The sequence below is a fragment of the Vombatus ursinus genome, unplaced genomic scaffold (genome assembly GCF_900497805.2).
Source record: "Vombatus ursinus unplaced genomic scaffold, bare-nosed wombat genome assembly UNPS02014832.1, whole genome shotgun sequence".
Taxonomy (NCBI): Eukaryota; Metazoa; Chordata; class Mammalia; order Diprotodontia; family Vombatidae; genus Vombatus; species Vombatus ursinus.
In genome coordinates, this window is record NW_020954610.1 from 41,077,283 (window position 1) to 41,095,751 (window position 18,469).

At 38.3% G+C, this 18,469-nt stretch overlaps 2 protein-coding genes across 4 annotated transcripts in view; one reads left to right on the plus strand and one right to left on the minus strand.

The window, feature by feature from the left end:
- The window catches only part of DOCK8 (dedicator of cytokinesis 8), a 316,592-nt gene that overhangs the window by 177,748 nt on the left and 120,375 nt on the right, over window positions 1–18,469 (plus strand). The window lies entirely within an intron of this gene.
- On the minus strand, window positions 8,643–14,065 carry LOC114026002. The gene is made up of 3 exons (XM_027839566.1): window positions 13,510–14,065; window positions 11,432–11,542; window positions 8,643–8,795 (listed from the first exon to the last, which is right to left on the minus strand). The coding sequence occupies exons 1-3, from the start codon at window positions 14,002–14,004 to the stop codon at window positions 8,724–8,726; spliced, it is 678 nt and encodes a 225-aa protein (XP_027695367.1). The 5' UTR covers window positions 14,005–14,065; the 3' UTR covers window positions 8,643–8,723.

Below are 18,469 nucleotides of genomic sequence, written 5' to 3' on the forward strand. Positions count from 1 at the left end.
TTTGTTTTTTGTTTTTTTTTGGTTAAGCAATGGGGTTAAGTGACTTGCCCAGGGTCACACATCTAGTAAGTGTCATGTGTCTGAGGCCGGATTTGAACTCAGGTCCTCCTGAATCCAGGGCCAGTGCTCTATCCACTGTGCCACCTAGCTGTCCTGACATATTAAATATTTGGTGTTGTATTTGAGGAGACAGACAAGATGCCCCAGCAGATGTTTGGATTGGAGCAGGAGGTAATGGGTTTTCTAGTTGTTCTCATAGACATGCTATATTTGGAGCCATGGAAGTCAATGACATCCAAAAAGAGAGACTCTAGAGCAGGAGTTCTTACGTATTTTCTTTTTAATGTCATAGAACCCTTTGGCTGTCTGGTGAAGCCCATGGACCCCTTGGGAGAATAATGTTTTTAAATGCATAAAATAATGAAGGAAACTGGTTATAATGAAGTTCAATTACCAAAATATTTTTTTTAAAACAAATTCAGAGATTCCAAGTTAAGAACCCCTTCATTTTAGAGAAAGCAGAAGAAGATGGTCATAACCTTGGGAGAGCTCAATTCAGGAGCTCATTAACTGATGATATGTGAGAGCTTTTTAGGTTCTATCGGTAACCAATAGAAAATTTCATTTATTTTTCAGTAGAAGTGCAGCTTTTATATCAAAATATGCTGAAAACCCCTGTGTATTAACAATAATGGTTGACATATATATGTATACATATACACATACATGCATACGAACGTTCATAGATACATACATATATAATCCCCACTTGACAGATGAGAAAATTAAAGCTGAGAGACAGTGAATTACCTGACCAAAGTCACAAAAATGGCAGAATCAGAATTCAAAGCCAGGTCTCCTGACTTCCAAATCCACTACATCCTACAGATACAGTTTAATTAGTGCCTTGTTTGAGTCTGGGAAGGGGTGGGGATATCTTTGCTTTCCAAGTTTTGCTTTTCCAAAATACTCTCAATCATTTCTCATTTAGGAAGCAGATATTTTTCTTAATCCTATTAACAGATTTACATTTCATTTGCCTTCCTGTGGAGATTAACATTCTTAAGCATCACATGGACAAACTTGCCCTATATTCCATGTAGATTTTTTTATAAAGGAAGGAGACCTTAACAAACTCAGTAGCCTTAGGCTGTATTTTTCACCTTTATCTCTGACTCCTCCATTAGGACAAGCTTTAATTAATGTAAGCCTCTGCAGATCAGGGATCTTGGAATAATTTTTTTTAATTGTTTGAATTTTTTCTTTCTTTTTCTTTTTTCTCTCATTTCTCTCTGACCCTGGCTTTTCTATTATCCCCTTACCTCTCCTCATTTTCACGGCAAGATCTTGGCATACCCTTGACCCTATTTCTCCAGAAATCTTTTGTATTCTTGCAACATGTCTCATTGTGATGTTTAACTCTTTGTACTTTCCCATATCCCAACACTTTAGAGTTACCTTTGCTGTAATTAGTTTCATTTAACATTTTATTAACCAGATTTGCCCAGAATGTAAACTCCCCAAGAATGAGTGTAGCAACTTCTGATCACTTGTTTTTTTTCTAAGTATGAACTAGCTACTCTGTAGTAGAGAATGTTTAAAAATGAGGAAGAAGCTACAAACTATATCTGAGCAGCCTTTTCTCACTTGTGTCTCTAATGAATAACCAACACAGAGCTAAAGAAATTAATCTTTTCTAGATACTCCTGTAGCGTTATCATTAGTGCTATGCAGAGCTGTCGCTAATGCAAGGTGAGCAAGATTTTATCATAGGAGTTAGCATGGTTGCCTCCTGAATCTCCAGTGGTACTATGCAATCAGCCTCTCCACTTCACCCCATCCTCCAGAGTCCTATTGCTATCCTGTCTTTCTGATAGGGCTACAACCACTTAGGTGCAAGGGCCAGACTGTCTCCTCTTGGTGACTGTGCCTACAGTCTGACTGCCTTCCACTCTGCTGCCTCCAACTACCTCCTCTCCTGCCAAATTGTTTTTGCTATAGGTGAAATATTCCTCATTATAGTTCTGATGCTATATTATCACCAGTCATCCCTTGGACAAGCAAAATAATCCCACAAATTACCAGAAGCTGTGAAGTCCTAGCTCAAATCACACTCTAGACCCCATCTTCATCTAGATTGGGTTTTTACAATTCCTTAATTCAGTAATTTAGGTTCCCGTAGTTAAGTAATTTAATCATCTTTGAATGGTTTGTTATGTCATTCTTTCATTATCCTCTTTCAAGTCAAGCTAGATCAGCAAGCATTTATTAAGTGCCTCCTATGTGCCAGATATTGAGGCTAAGTTGTGGCATATAAGGAAAGGCAAAACCAGTCCCTGCCCTGAAAGAGTTTACAATCTAATCGTGCAAACTCTTTACATGGCCTAGTCTCCAGGCGAGTCTTCACTTAGAAAATTATATTCAGAACCTTATGAGCCTAACATTCTGTTAGTTCGCTGGATTTACTTAATAGGTATAACAATATTTAATTAACTTAATTGAGCAGAGTTGGAAATGGAGCTCCTAGAAAGCAAGAAGAATTTCATTTTTATGTTATTGTTATTTTTTGTTGTTGTTGTTTTTGGGCTAGGCAATGGGGTTAAGTGACTTGCCCAGGGTCACACAGCTAGTAAGTGTCAAGTGTTTGAGGCAGGATTTGAACAAGGCCCAGTGCTCTATCCACTGCGCCACCTAGCTGCCCCTGTTGTTATTTTTAAAGCCATCTAATCCAAGGCTCATCTTGCACATGATAGAACATGGTGATGCAGACACTCTACGCTTGATGACAGGTGGCATGGGTGCCTTTTCATAAAGAAGTGACAGTTGAGGTGACCAGTGCTATGAACCTCACATATTGTACCCAATGATCTCAGCTGCCTATTTCACATGTGAAGAATTTCCTCATAGTCTTTGAGAAGCCCAGAAGACTTCACTCTACCCTCTTTCTATCTCTTTTTAAGCTTTTAAAGTTTACCTAATTGAGGACAACATAGATTGGTCAGCATAGCTAAGTGGTTCCCAAGCATTTTTTTATGATGGTTTGGTGAAGGAGGGTGAGAAGAAGGTGTAGCAAAGTGAGAAAGGGTGATGGGGAGAGAGAGAGAGAGAGAGAGAGAGAGAGAGAGAGAGAGAGAGAGAGAGAGAGAGAGAGGAGTAAGGCTCAAGATAAATTGCTGTCTATAACAAGTGATTAGTGTATGGATGGGTCTCAGTGTTCTGCAACTGCAGGCTCTTTAAAAAGATGCTTCCATAAATAGTAAGGGAATTGGGAGGATGGGAGATATAGAACTTAGGGCTGATCTTGCCTTGGAGATCATAGATCATAGATTTAGAGCTGGGAGATACAGTAGAAGGCATCAAGTCCAATCCCCTCCTCATTTTACAGTCAGGAAGCTGGGGCACAGAGAGGTTAGGTAATTTACCCAAGATTACATACATAGCTAGCATCTGAGGCAGGATTTGAACTCTGGTCTTTCTGATTTCAATTTCAGCACTCTCTCCACCATGCCACCTAATTACTCTCATAGAATCTCAGACCAAGCTGGATAGGAATTTGGGGACTCTCTGATCCAATCCCCTAATTTTATAGATTAGAAAACTGAGATATAGAGAGGCTAAATGATTTGCCCCAGGTCATCCACATAATAAGTGACAGGAGAGGGATTTGAATATAGTTCTCTTCCCCCTCCAAATCCTTCCACTGTACCACGCTGCCTTCCATAGTACACAGTTTGGGAGCAATTAATATATTATTATTAATATTGAGCTCAATGGGGCAGGTAGGTGGTGCAGGGAATATTAATTAAAAAGAAGAAGGCTTCTATCTCCCTCCCCTCCTTCAACTCTCCTGTATTGGGGGGTGAGGGAGAAAGGCATTTCACCCCGCCCTCCCCTCTGGCCACCATGTGATCATGATCATGTGGAATCTAAAGCCCTTGTCCTCCCTAAGATGGAGAGTGGGGTGGAGAAACCACAGTTCTGTCTGTCTGAGACTTCATTTCCCAGAAATTCACACAACTTGGCTCAGAAAACTTCTCTATGGCCACAGAAATCCACCTCCAAAAACCTGTTTTCATTTTTTGCTGTTTTATGGCAAAATTGAGGTGGGAGTTATTTGTTTTGAAATATAGTACCTTCCTTGTGATTTTTTTTAATAAGAAAGCAAATAAGATACTCATAAATCTTCCTTGAAAATAGCCAGAGGTATAGGCTTAGACAGTAATAAGCCCCTCAGTAGAGAATGACGATGAAGGCAAGAGTAAGGGAGCCTCGCCTGTCCTGAAGAGGTTTTTCTGTTCTGTTCTACTGTCCTCCACATAGACAGGGACTTGTGTTATTCCTCTTCTGGGGGCCATGTCAAACTCTAGATGAAGCCAACAATAAACCTAGGCAACTTCAGGCTGGGGATGCTCAGTACTACCAGAGACCATGAGCAAAAGGCTGCTTTCAAATGTACTTTCCCTGCTCAACCTCCCACTCTGTTGGCATGGTTACTAGCCAGCAACAAGTTACTTTGCTGTGTGCAGACAAAATCAGTTCAACCCTTGGTTGACGTTCAAGATATTTAACCCCGAAGGGAATTTTTTTTTAAGCCTACCTCAGCAAAGAAAAAAAAAGCCACAGGATTTAAAATGTTTGGGGTTAGATGTTGGCATGACTGCCTCCTGTATTGCCTGGACTTGAGCATCACATGCCAGTTTCTTAATAGGTTTATGAAAAAGTCTGCCACCCATACCCCATGTGTCCCAAACAATGAATAGTTTGGGAAAATACTGGGGAGAAAACCCTTGAGGGTCCTTCAAGGTAGGATCATAGATTTAGAGCTGGAAAGGACCATAGAGGCCCTTCAAGTTCAACCCCCTCATTTTAAAGATGAGGAAACTGAGGCACAGAGAATTTTAAGTGACTTTCCCAGGGCCACACAGCTCTGAGGTATTATTTGAACCCAAGTCTTCCTAACTCCATGTTCACTGTGCCACCCTGCCTCATTTTTAAAGGCTTCTGGGAAACAATGTTGGGCTGTCTGATATCACTAGCATGCAGGGGAAACCCTTTGGCATAGCTTGGGGCCTTCCAAGATCCTGAAGCAAAATAAGGGGCTCTCATTTAAATTAGAGCAAGGATGAAGGAGATTGAATGGCCTTGGGTATCTAAATTTTAGACAGTGAACAGTTTGAAAAACCTTGTGGGCTCAGCACAGTTTGGGGAAACCCCCAGGGATTATGATGCTCTCTAAATGTAGCTTAGAGATTCTATAGAATATTTGGCTTAGAAGGGAACTATGTAGCCATTTAGTGTTACATATACCTCTATAAGAATATTCCCTACAGTATCTTCAAGAAGAGATTATCCAGCCTTTACTTCAAGACCTCTAATGATTTAGAGAGTGGAGGGGAGAAGGGGCAGGGAAGCCCTCTAATTCCCAAGGCAGACCATTCTGCTTTGGGGTAACTCTAATTATTAGGAAGTTATTTCTTACATTATTAAGTAGAATGTTACTCAATAGACTTAAGTTCTTCCAAGGCAAGCATTGCCTCCTTAGGAAATACTTTGAATCTCTAGGATTATTAATGTTCTGACTCAGAAAACACCTGCCTCCAGGCATTTTCCAGTCTAAACTCAGTTCATTCATCCAGACCCACACCCTGGGGGAGTTACATTCATGTACCATTTTGTTTCTAATTCTTAGCTATCATAAAGTGCTGCCATAAATATTTTGGAGTATGTGGGGACTTTTTTCTTGTCAATAGCTTCCTGGTGTATATGCTCAGTAATGGAGTCTCTAGTTCAGAGGATATGGACCTTTTAGTCACTTTATTTGCACAATTTCAAGTTGATTTCCAAAGTGGTTGTACTATTTCATGGTTTCAGCAACAATGATTTAGTGTTCCTGTCTTTCCACGGACCCTCCAACATTGAATGTTACTATTTTGGGTCATTTTTACAAAATTTGCAGTGTGTGGGGTGAAACCTATTGTTCTGATTTACTTTTCTCTTACTATTAGTGATTTGGAGCATTTTTTCATGTGGTTGTGAAAACTTGCAGCTCTTCTTTGAGAACTGTTTGTTTATATCCTTTGACTATCTATTGGGGAATGGCTATTAATTTTATAAATATTTATTAATTATTTATATTTCTTGGATATCAAACCCTTATTAGAGAAATTTGATACAAATATTTTTTCCTGTTTAACCATTTCCCTTATCTTAGATGCAGCAATATTGTCTGTACAGAAGCTTTTCAGTTTCAAGTAATCAAAGTTATCTATTTTATCTTTTATAATTGCCTCTATCTCTTATTTGGTTAAGACTATATCTCCTACCCATAGCTATGAGAAATATATGATCTGTTTTACTTCTAATTTTTTAAAAAATAGTATTATCTTTAATATTAAGGTCAAATATCCATTTAGAATGTATTGTGGAGTGTGGTATAGAATGTTAGTCCAACCCTAATTTCTGCCAGACTGCTTTCCAGTTTTCCCAGCAGTTTTTATCAAATAGAGAGTTTTTTCCCTAAGTAGTTTATGTTTTCCCCTTTATCAAACACTAAGTTACTGAGTTCTATTTTTTTTTCTGAATCTACCTCTATTCTTTAACCAATACCAAATAGCTTTGATGATTGCTGCTTTATAATACAGTTTGAGGACTGAAAGTGCTATGCTTTCTTCATCTTTACTTCTTTTTGTCACTTCCCTTGATATTCTAGATCTTTTGTTTCTCCGAATTAATTTTGCTATTATTTTATCAAGTCCTGTAAAATATCTCCTTGGTAATTAGATTGGTATAGCATTAAAAGTGTGATTTCTATTTTGGAGAAGATTTGAAAGGTTGTGAGGATCAGAGAAATATTTAGTCCTCTGTCTTGTTGCTCACATGACCTGTAATGATTTAATACTTTTTTTTAAGGAGAGAAATGTTTACATGCAATTTTTTTTTCCAATTTAATAAAAGTTTGAGAGCATTAGAGATGGATAAGTCTTCTGTAGTTATTGGATTACTGAGAAAAGTGGGTAGCATGGAAATGTTCCACTTGGCCTGCTAAGGTGTTCTCTAAATTTATTGAAATTAGAGTAATAAAGTTCTTTAACAGTACCTACTAATCCATTGATTTAAATAATTGAACGAATCTAAGTCTTTTTTTAAAAACTTTGGACTTTACAAAAAGAAGAAATACCATACTTAGAATGGACCCTTGGCCTTTTATCTGTCTGTTTGTTGTATCAAATACAGGAATCCTTACAGACAAAGTCATCTCTAGTAAAAATTATAGAGTAGAAGTTTGTCTGTACCTTCCCTTTCTTCATCATTTCCTCTCTCTCACCTGCTGGTACTCCCCCTCCCCAACCACCCAGAGCTTTCTTGTTTAAAAGAAACTTCCCCTGGGACATCCAAACCTACCTAGGGCTACCCTTCTATGTGCAGTGTCATCTGCTTCATAATTGGCCCATTCTCCTCTCTTCTCCCACCATCCTTTTTTGAAATCCCTTTTTCAACAGTGCCCATAAATCTCAGCTAGTTGTTAGGAAGAAAGGAGCTTTTTTTTTTTTAATTCACACTATATTGTAAGTGACTAACAGTCTCCTTAATGTCTTCTGGAGGTATTCACATTTTAAATCAGGTTATTTGTTAATCTCTTTAAAATGAGTAAATCTCTTCATTAGTGGAATTATTCACAGTATGTTGTTTTGGATCAGATCTCTGATTTAATTGTTTCAGGGAATACCCAGTGAGGAAACTTCTACCAAGGCAGATATAGTCCAAGATAGTTGCCTAAAAATATAGGAGAGATATCTAGGGACAAGATACCCTTCCTGGAGCTCTTTAAATCACACTATGCAACAAAAGTACCAGTCTACTCATCTCCTAGCTCTTCCCACAGGAATCCACTGAATGGGAAGCTTGATTGTGATAAAACTATTCATACTTCCTTTCTTTCCATTAATGATTCATTTAAACTTAAAATAAATTGACTTTTCTTCAAATAGCTAAGTGGATTTTATGGAAATCTCCAAGTCCTTCCTAAAACCTAGCAATTTTTGCCTCCCTCTTGAGGCTCAACAATATTCAGTGGGCAGAATGATTTTTTTCTGAGATCTAACTTTCAGCAAATCCTTTACCTACCTCATAGCAATGTCATCGGGATTGATGTGGCAATGAGCTCAGCATGTGGAGTGTCTATGATGAAAGGCACTCGATAAATATTATATAGGGTATTGTTATTTAATGAGTGCATATTTAGAAAGTGTAGATGAAGAATTCAAAAGATAGAAATTATTATTGTTAATAGTAGTGTTATATAAAGTCACATAAAATGACATTCAAATTGTAGTCCATCAACTGAGAAGCCAAACAAAGCAGAGAGTCTTCAAATGCTCTTTAAAATGTGGTTTTTACAAGATTCTGGGTTTGTTCTAAATAATTTCAATTTCAGGAAGTTTTTTTTTAAAGTAGCATTTGGGGAAAATATTGGGTTGTTTAAGTGCATTAAAATATATGCTCATAGTATTTGGTCTTTAAATCCCCTGGAATTTTATGAAAAACAGATATCAATGCTGTTCAGAATACAAGGACTACATTTTTGCAAAAATATTTCATTGCACTAAGCAGACATTTATTGAAAGACAGAAGTTGCTGCTCCCCTCAAGGACCATTGCTTTATTAAAATCTACTCAAACTATTTAGGGTAGGACAATACACAAAGATAGAGGCCTCTCTTTCCCCTAAACTTCAGACATGTTCTTCTCATCTTCATTGTTCCTTGACTGCTTAGTGAGTTTGCTTTTCGATCTTGCCTAGAGTGTAGAAGACAATGTAAAAAAAAAGTTTATTACACATTGAAATGGCATGTAATATTGTAATCAAAAACAACACTAGAAAGCAATTGAACTCAAATTAAATGCAATGACCAACTTTGGTCCAGGAGAACAGATCATGAAGCACACTTGATTCCTCGTAGTAGAGAGTGGGTGGCTACAGATGCAGGATATTTTATACAATATTAAAGTATGTCAATTTTCTCTCAGTTTGGCTTAATTAGTTTTCTTTGTTAAAATGTGTACTGAGCTATGTATTGAAAAATTTCTATAGAGTAAAATAACTCAATATTTTTGTTTTATTTTATTTAAAAATTTTTAATTTATGGAGTAAAACAATCAATTCCATAACATAGTGTAATAAAAAAAAGATAAATGCACATGAAACTGTAAATCTACTATGCACAACTTGCTTTTCCTTTCAATTATACAACAAAATTATCATGTAAATTTCTCTTTTTTTTCTTTTTTTCTTCCCTCTCTCTCCCCCCCAGAGGTGGCTACCATTAGGCACAAATAGATATGTATGTAAAATTATTCTGCACATACTTCTATTTATCAGTTCTTTCTCTGAATATTTTTTTTTTAAAAATATTTATATATATCTGTCATTTAAAGTGAAAACATATTAAACTGAAACAGGGTTCCCAAGTACTAGGGGAAGGGAAAAGATGGGAATAAGCATTTATATAGTACCTACTATGCATCAGGAACTGTGCTAAGTACTTTCACAAATATTATTTCATTTCATCCTCACAACAACTGTGGGAATAGGTGCTATTATGAGACACATTTTACAACTGAGGAAAATGAGGCAAACAAAGGTTAAGTGACTTGCCCAAGGTCACCCAGCTAGTAAGTTTCTAAGGCTGGATTTGAACTCAGGGCTTCCTGACTCCGGGAGTCATCCAGAGTGGAACCCTATTAGGATTTCCAAGGCTGTTTCACCTTGGTTTTGACTTCCTAGTGGACTAGAAGTGTATTATCAGCCAACGCTCATCCCAATTATGTTATATAAAATTTTAGAAGTGGACAGTATATTGTAATTATGTAGAAAATCATCCTAGGGGGCAGTGTTGTCCCAGTTCTGCTCCTACCTTGCCATGTGACTTTGAATTCTTCAGTTCAATTCAATTCAACAAACATATATTACCCACCTACTATATGTATGGCACTGATCTAAGTGCTAGGACAGCACTTGGATTGTCTTTCTAGATAAAAATGAAAGATCTCTGCCTTCGAGGAGCTTACTTTTTACAGGAAGAGATATAACATGTTCAAAAATAAGTACCATATTAAAGAAGGAGAAAACATTGTTAGCTGAGGATTGGGGGTATGGAGAAGGTGCTCCCTGAGCTGTACAGCCCCAACAGTAACATATCCCTGAGGTCTTCAAATAAAACAAGATAATAATAAAACAAATAATATAAGAGAAAGTCTCTTTTTATCCTCTTGAAAAGTGTGCCAAATAAAGAAATTCCTATCTGTTGGGCCAGATCTCTGTTATTTTTGTTCATGTTGTACCCCTCTCCATCTCTATATCCAAAATTCTTCAAGGAATGAATCAAGACCCACTTCTTTGTATCACTTGACCTGCCTAGAGAGTTATTTGTCTACAATTTATTAAATTGAATTGAAGGAAGACAAAAACTCTGATGGGTGGAAATGAGAAGGCAGTGCATTCTAGGCATGGAGGGAGGGAAATGGAATATCAAGTTTGGGTAATGGCTCATAGTCCAAGTTTTTTTTTTGTTGTTTTTTTGTTTTTGTTTTTGTTTTGTTTTTGTTTTTGTTTTGTTGTTGTTTTGTTTTGTTTTGTTTTTGGCTAGGCAATGGGGTTAAGTGACTTGCCCAGGGTCACACAGCTAGTAAGTGTTATGTGTCTGAGGCCACATTTGAACTCAGGTCCTCCTATCCACTGTGCCACCTAGCTGCCCCTCCAATTTGTTTGAAATACAGAATTTATAAAGGAAATTATATGAAACAAGACTAGATTGGTAACTGCTGGAGAGGGGGCAGATTGGGGAGGGACTTAAATACAGGTTAAGGAGTTGATATTTCATTCTTTGGCAGTGGGGAGCCACTGAAAGGTTTTGAGCCAAGGACTGAGTGATATGGTTAGACCTGTTCTTTAGGAGGATTATTTCCACAGCTGTGTGTGTGTGTGTGTCAGTGTGTGTGTGTGTGGAAAATGACGTGAAGAGAGGTGAGACTGGGGCAGCTAGGTGGCACAGTCGATAGGAGGACCTGAGTTCAAATCTGGCCTCAGACACATGATACTCACTAGCTGTGTGACCTTGGGTAAGTCAACCCCAATTGCCTCAGGGGGAAAAAAAAGAGAGGTGAGACTGTTACCTCTTTAATAGGCCTCAGTTTCTTCATCAGGGTCTAAGGCCCCTTACAGCCCTAGTGTGTTTTGTTATTGTATATGAAGTAGTGCAGGTTTGCTTTAACTTGATATCATATCATAAATGATAGATTTTCATTTACTTGATGTTGATTCTGGTGGCATAAAGTTGCCAAAGATTACAAGATGGACTGGATGACCGCTAAAATCCCTTATCTACCCTGAAAAGCCTAAGAATCCTTTTAAAAAATTGTCAAGCTCCACCAACCTTTTTCAGTAATTTTTGAATTAAAGTATCTCGTTCACTTAGTTGATCTTGCTGAATTTCCACATCGGCAAAAATCTTGTTTATTCTCACACTTTGTGTTTGCAAAAGAGACTGGAGAGAAAAACAAACAGTGACTTTAAAACAGCCAAAATATTTAGAGTGAGCCTATGGTTATGTGAAGAAATGGATAGATTTCCATAAATAGGATTCCTCTCATTTCTAGATTACTGGTGCCATGAAGGAGCTCCACTGTCTTTAATCAGTAACAATTATTTTAGCCTAAGGCCCAACAGAAACATATCCCCAAAGTCTACAAATAAAACATTCACAGCCCAAGATATAAGAATGACAGCATAAGAGAAAGCCCATGTTCATACTCTTGAAGGGTGTGCCAGATAAAGAAATTCCTATCTACCCAGCCAGATCTCTTTACCTTTACTCCTATTATGCCTCTTTCCTCATCTCCCCATCTGTCCAACCAAAATCTAACTATCTTTCAAGACATGGGTCAAAACCTACCTCTTTCTCATTTAATCTGCCCAGGGAAATATTTGTCTACCATTTTATTAAATTTTCCAGAAAAGGAGATTCCATCATCACCTACCTGTGTAATATCTTCCAATGTCTCACACAACTCCACAGTAAGGTCTCCTATAGCAATTAAACCTATCTCATCACAATCTTTATTTAACATAACAGAGAATAGTTGGTTCTGAAAAAATCTCATATATACATATAAATGTATTTTTGTGTGTATGCATATAAGCATAGATGTGTATGTATATATGTATATGATATATATTTGTGTGCTATTATGTATATACCTAACTATTAAAAAATGCTTATTGATATGTGTATATATCTAAATCTATATGTTAATATGTGTGTGTAGGAGAGAGAGAGACAAAGAGAGAAAGAGAGAGCTATAATCAGGAAGATTCATTTTCCTGAGTTCAAATCCAGCATCAGACACTTATTCAGACAGGAATACTCTGTGACCCTGGGCAAGTCACTTAACCCTGTTTGCCTCAGTTTCCTCATCTGTAAAATGAGCTGGAGAAGGAAATGGCAAACTACTCCAGTATCTTTGCCAAGAAAATCCCAAATGAGGTCGCAGAGTTAGACAAGGCTGAACAATAACCTTCAAAAATAAAGAAAAAGAAATTCAAATAATGCAAAACTATACTGCACCAACAAGAAACCATAAAAAGAAATAGAATACTTTATTTCCAAAAAGTAAAGGCAGTCAAGATACAGCCCAAAATCACATGCCCTGCAAATCTGAGCCTAATGATCAATGAAAAAAAAAAAGATGGATATTCAATAAAAGAGAAGCATTAGAAGCATTCCCAAAAAAAGAATAGCACAAAGATGGCTTAGGTGGCATTGTGATGGGATAATATTTGTTTAAAGAAGCAGTATTCTGTAGTGGATAGAGAGTTGGCCTCAGAGTTGAGAAGACATGGATTCACATCTTGCCTCTCTCATTTCCTGACTGTGCGACCAGGAGCAAATTACTTAACCTCTCAGGGCTCCTTTCAACTCTCCTGAGACTCTCAAGTTGTAGGGCAAGTATAGACCTGCTTTAGTTAGGTGGAGTTTCTGCATCTTGTGTTCTTAAATTAAATCATAGGTGCTCTTTAAAAAAAAGTGTCTCTTTACCAACCAAAATCTCACTCTCAAATAGATACTTAACAGATGTTCCATGTAATTTAACCATAATTTAATTTATAACTGAATAATTGAAAATCAATTTACTCTCTACCTACGATTCTTCTTTTCTGAACAGAATAATTCTAGAAGTACCTCTATAGGGCCTCTTTCACAGCCTATTAAAATTATGTTGATTTTAAAATATTAGCATGCCTACCATATTGAGAAGCAGCATAACCTTGAAGCCAAAAAAGATCTGAGTTCCTACCTTTGAAACATACTGGCTGAATGACCCAGGGTGAATTACTTAAACTCCCTAAAACTATAAGTTGCAGGACAGTTGTTGATCTGCATTGATACAGGATGTTTCCATCCTAGGAGCTGCCCATACTGACGAAATCATAGATTCCCCCAAAATTTCTTACCATAATGTCAGTCACATTCATCAATGTACTCCCACCTGCCTTATAGAACAAGGCATCTTCAATCTTTTGCTCTAGCAGCTCTAGGTTCTTGTCAAAGCTTTCTCTGTATTTCATTCCTCGGACAAGTTCCTTCTTGAGCTTAGCAAGTAGCTGATAAAGATCTCCATCCCTCCTCTCAAGTTGCCTAGCTCTCTGCTTCAGGCAAATCCTCAGTCTCTCCTGTCGGCTGACTTGTTTCAACAGCTCAACCAAAGAGCGGTCAAAAGCATCCAGCTGTTGAAACATGTGGCAGATTTGCTGTTTGCTTTGCCTTACCTGCTCCCTAAACACGATGCCAAACTGCAGCAGCCCTTGTGCCAGTCCATCCATTTCCTCTTGGGGATAAGAAAATTGAGTGTGTTTTTCTTCTTCCATGCTTGTGATCAAGCAGTTTTCTGTTGTGCTGGATAAAGAATAGATCAAACCCAGGAAGAACCAAACCAATTGTTTGTGCATTGTCACTTTCAAAGGCAACTCATTCCCTATTTGGTTGTTTTCTAACTTCTTTTCAGGAAAGCTTCCCAATGGACCACTAGGTCTATAAGAAAATCATGGGACAGGAAAGAGGAGTGTGGATTTGGTCACTACTTTGGATTAAGTGTTTCTAAATTCCACAGGTTAACCCCTGACTTCCTAGAGTTGCTCTAGTACTGCTGCTAAATTTATTTTTAAAAAATGTTGGAGAGTTGTTGCTTAATCAGTGGAAAGAATTTGACATTCTCCAAAATTTGTAATCAAGTGAAACCATAGAAAGTGGCTGTGGGAGAGGGAAAAAAAGTATGTTGATGAAGGCCAGATGTTATATTGTAATGCACATGGCTGAAGAAAACACATTTTCATCAATATTTGTTGTTGTTGTTGAGTCATTTCAGTCCTATCTGATTATCCGTGACCCCATTTGGGGTTCTCTTGGCAAAGATACAAAAGGGGTTTGCCTTTTCCTTCTCCGGCTAATTTTACAGATGAGGAAACTGAGGCAAACAGTGTTAAGTGACATGCCTAGGGTCACACAGCTAGTAAGTGTCTGAGGACAAATTTGAACTGAGGTCCTCCTGACTCTAGGGCTGGTACTCTATCCACTGTGCCACATAGCTGCCCATCATCAATATTTGGGGAAGGATAAAATTATACCTTGTGACATAAATCCCTACATTTAACTGGTATGTATTAAAGAAGAATTCATATTAACAACTTCCCCATAACAAATGAACATTTTGGTAAGAGCATAGCCTCAAATGCCATGCTCTACAAGAAGCCCCTGGGTCTCTTCACTGGGTCATGATTTCCACCTTATCCTGTCCCAGCCCTCCAACCACATACCTTATAGAACTTTATTTGTTTCAACCATATCCACTCAACATGTCCTATTTTATATTATAGGAATTTATAATACTGTGATGTATGGTGAAAGGAACATCAGGCTTGGAGCCAGGAAAGACCTGGGTTTGAATCCAGTCCCTGATAGTTAATATTGTATAGCCCTCAGCAGGTTGCTTAACCTCTCTGGGATCCAGCTGCCTCATCTTTAAAATGAGTATAGCAATTCCCATTTTGCCTACTTCTTAGGATTGTTGTTTAAGAAAAGCATTTTGTAAACCTTGAGGTTTCCTTAATTAATGGGAGTTATTAACCATATAATATAGTAACAGACTGTAAGCTTCATGAGGGCAAGAGTTATGTCTCATTTAAACTTTGTAGGTTAACACAGTCTGTTTGCTGTTAAATTGATTTAACAAATATGATTCAGCCAGCATAAAAAATCCATGTAGTGAAATGATCCTGCACAGGGAAACTCAGAGAGGGAAAAATGGATACTATTCTCATTATACCTGTTTAGACTGTCCAACTGACTTTCTCATTGCTATGAACTCTCCTCCCAACTCTTTATGTATCTTGTCTTTTTCCTGTTATCCTGAGAACTAATTTCCACCTGCCAAAGAGTCCTATGATCAATTTCCTCCCTTATTGACATTACCCTGAGAGGCAGCATGGGGTAGTGCTAGATTTGAAGTTGATAAGACAGAGTTCATACCCTGCCTCTGATACCAACTGGGACCTGGGGCAGGTTACTTAATCTTCTTTGACCTTCTCTGAATCACTCTTTCCTCATCTGTGAAATGGGTATAATGATGCTGCTAGACTCTGTTACACTGGATTATATGAGGCTCAAGTGAGAAAATGTACGTAAACCACAATATAAATGTTAATTATTGTTATTAGAATCACCAACCAGAATTCCACAGTCATCAGCCATCTCTACTTCCATCCAGCTCAGACTCTTAAGCCATAGTTGATCTATGTATGTATGTCCGTCTTAGTTGTATTCCCAGACTGGCTCAGCTCAATCTCAAAACAGTAAGAACTGGGAGGTGCCAAGAAACTGGGGAGAATTGCAGTTCCTATTTTGGACATTTGTTCCCCATTCATTTACCTGGGTGAACTGTTTGTGCCTCATTGTTTTGGAAGTTCATTGACTACACATGGCTATTCATGTGAAATGGATTCATTACCTTCATGTTAAATCTGTTTTTTTTTTAACCTTCTCAGCATGTTTCTTTCCTCTCCCCTCCCCTGCTTCTTTACTGTTGTCGTTGTTGTTGTTGTTGTTTTTTGTTTTTTTGGTTTGTTTTTTTTACTAATTGTAATTGACCACTAACCAATGTCCTGTAGAAAAAAAAAACACCAACAACAGCAAAGCATGGGAGAAAGGGAGCAGATTGGAAAATAGGCAAAGCAGGGACAAAGAACCAGAAATAGAAAAGGTATGTGAAAAGGAGACTGACCAGTCACTATCATGTCAGGATAACAAATTACCCTGTGAGAGAGCGGACTATAAACCACAGGAATCAAAAACCCCAGGACTTCATTCTGTTCCCAACACTGCCACTTATTCATATCATGGCCTTGGAAAGAATCATGCCACAGAATGCCTATGGCCTTCTATTTCCTTATTTCCTGTAGGTTTATCATCTGGAAATGTATAATTTACCAGTAATATGTTCTATGTTCTGAGCATGCAAATGCAAAGTATTAAAACCGAAGCTTTCTTTATGCTTATTGCTTAAAGCCTTGTTAACATATTTTATACAAGATTCTTTAATGATATAGCAGAAAACAAGTTTTCAATGACTATTTAGAGCAGGGGTGGGGAATCTGTGGCCTCGAGGCCTCATGTGGCCCTCTAGGTCCTCAAGTGTGGCCCTCAGAGTTTGGATTCAGTCAAAGGACTAGAGTTTGGATTGTGCCACAAGCTGCCCAGGGAAATCAATTATATTGAAATGCAGTTATTGAGATTTTTTTAAAGATAAGTTCTAGGGCGCCAGGTTAAGAACTCCTGATTTAAGGGAAACATGACCTTGCATGCAATAATTAACTTTCTGTTGGAATTTTAAATTATACCAAGGATAAGGACTGAGGGAATAATAATTTCATTGCATAGGGAGCTCCCTCTGAGGAAATTCCTTCTTCTAATATAAGTGATAGTCTTAGAAAATTACCTGGAACTAAAAAGTTGCCTAGAACAGCGAACGGTTAAGTGACTTGCTCAAAATCACACAGCCAGCGCTCATCAGAAGCAGGCTTTCTATTGTTCAGTTATGTCTGACTATTCATGACCCCATTTAAGGTTTTCTTGGCAAAGATTCTGGAGTGGTTTGCCATTTCCTTCTCCAGCTCATTTTACAGATGAGGAAATCAAGGCAAACAGGGTGAAGTGACTAGCCCAGGGTCACACAGCTAGTAAGTATCTGAGGCTGTTTTTAAACTCAGGTCTTCCTGACTCTAGGCCAGGGGTAGGGAACCTGTGGCCTCAAGGCCACATGTGGCCTTCTAGGTCCTTTGGTGCAGCCTTTTGACTTGAGTCCAATTTTTACAGAACAAACCCTTTTATGAAGGGGATTTGCTCTGTGAAGCTTGGATTCAGTCAAAGGACTGCACCTGAGGACCTAGAGGGCCATATGTGGCCTTGAGGCTGCAGGTTCCCCACCCCCGCTCTAGGCCCAGCCCTCTATCCATTACACACCCTGATGTTGAGGTTGTTGTCCTTCCTCCTGAAGGAGGACCAAAATACATCACTATGTCGGAGTCCAGTTACGGTGCATCCAACTGCAGCTGATCAGATCAATACCGGCTCAGAATACTCCACCACAGGTCGGGCACAAATAGTCCGAGCGCCCATCTGGGGTGGATTCTCTAAATTTGCGCTTCTCACATTTCTTTTCAGCTCCTTGGCCCAGCATGTCCTCTGATAGCCCCCAAAGATTTACCCATAAAGTTGTGCATTTCAGGGAAAGGATTCTAATTCGTTTACATAACAGAAGATAAGGTCTTTCTATCTCTTCACACAGCGGGGTGGAAAGATCCCTGAACTTGTTGTTATCAGAGAACCTTGATTCCAATCCTACCTCTTAACGCTTTACTTGGGTAAATCGCTTGAACTTTCTGGGCCTCAGTTTCCTCAACAGTAAAAATGTGTACGGTACTAAATGACTTCTGTGGGCCCTTCTAGCCCTAGAGCCATGATCCTGTTTGATCCTAATAAGAACCCCGTGAGGCAGGCAAGGAAGTCATCATTATTATTACCCCCATTTTACAGATGAGGAAATTTCACTTCCAAAGTCACATAGCCAGTAGGTGACAGTCCAGGCTTCAACTCATTCTGTCTCCTAGTTAATTGTTCTTTCCATTCTCTCTCCTTGCCTGTTGGGATTGTTGCCTTCTCTTAGTAGTGAAACAACCCCAAAATTCTTTGAAAAACATGGGCTTTGGGACCAAGTGACTTCTTGCTAAAATACACAACTTAGCCAAACAAGTTGATCCCATAGTACTGGATGTAGCACTTCTTCTTCTTCTTCTTCTTCTTCTTCTTCTTCTTTTTCTTCTTCTTCTTCTTCTTCTTCTTCTTCTTCTTCTTCTTCTTCTT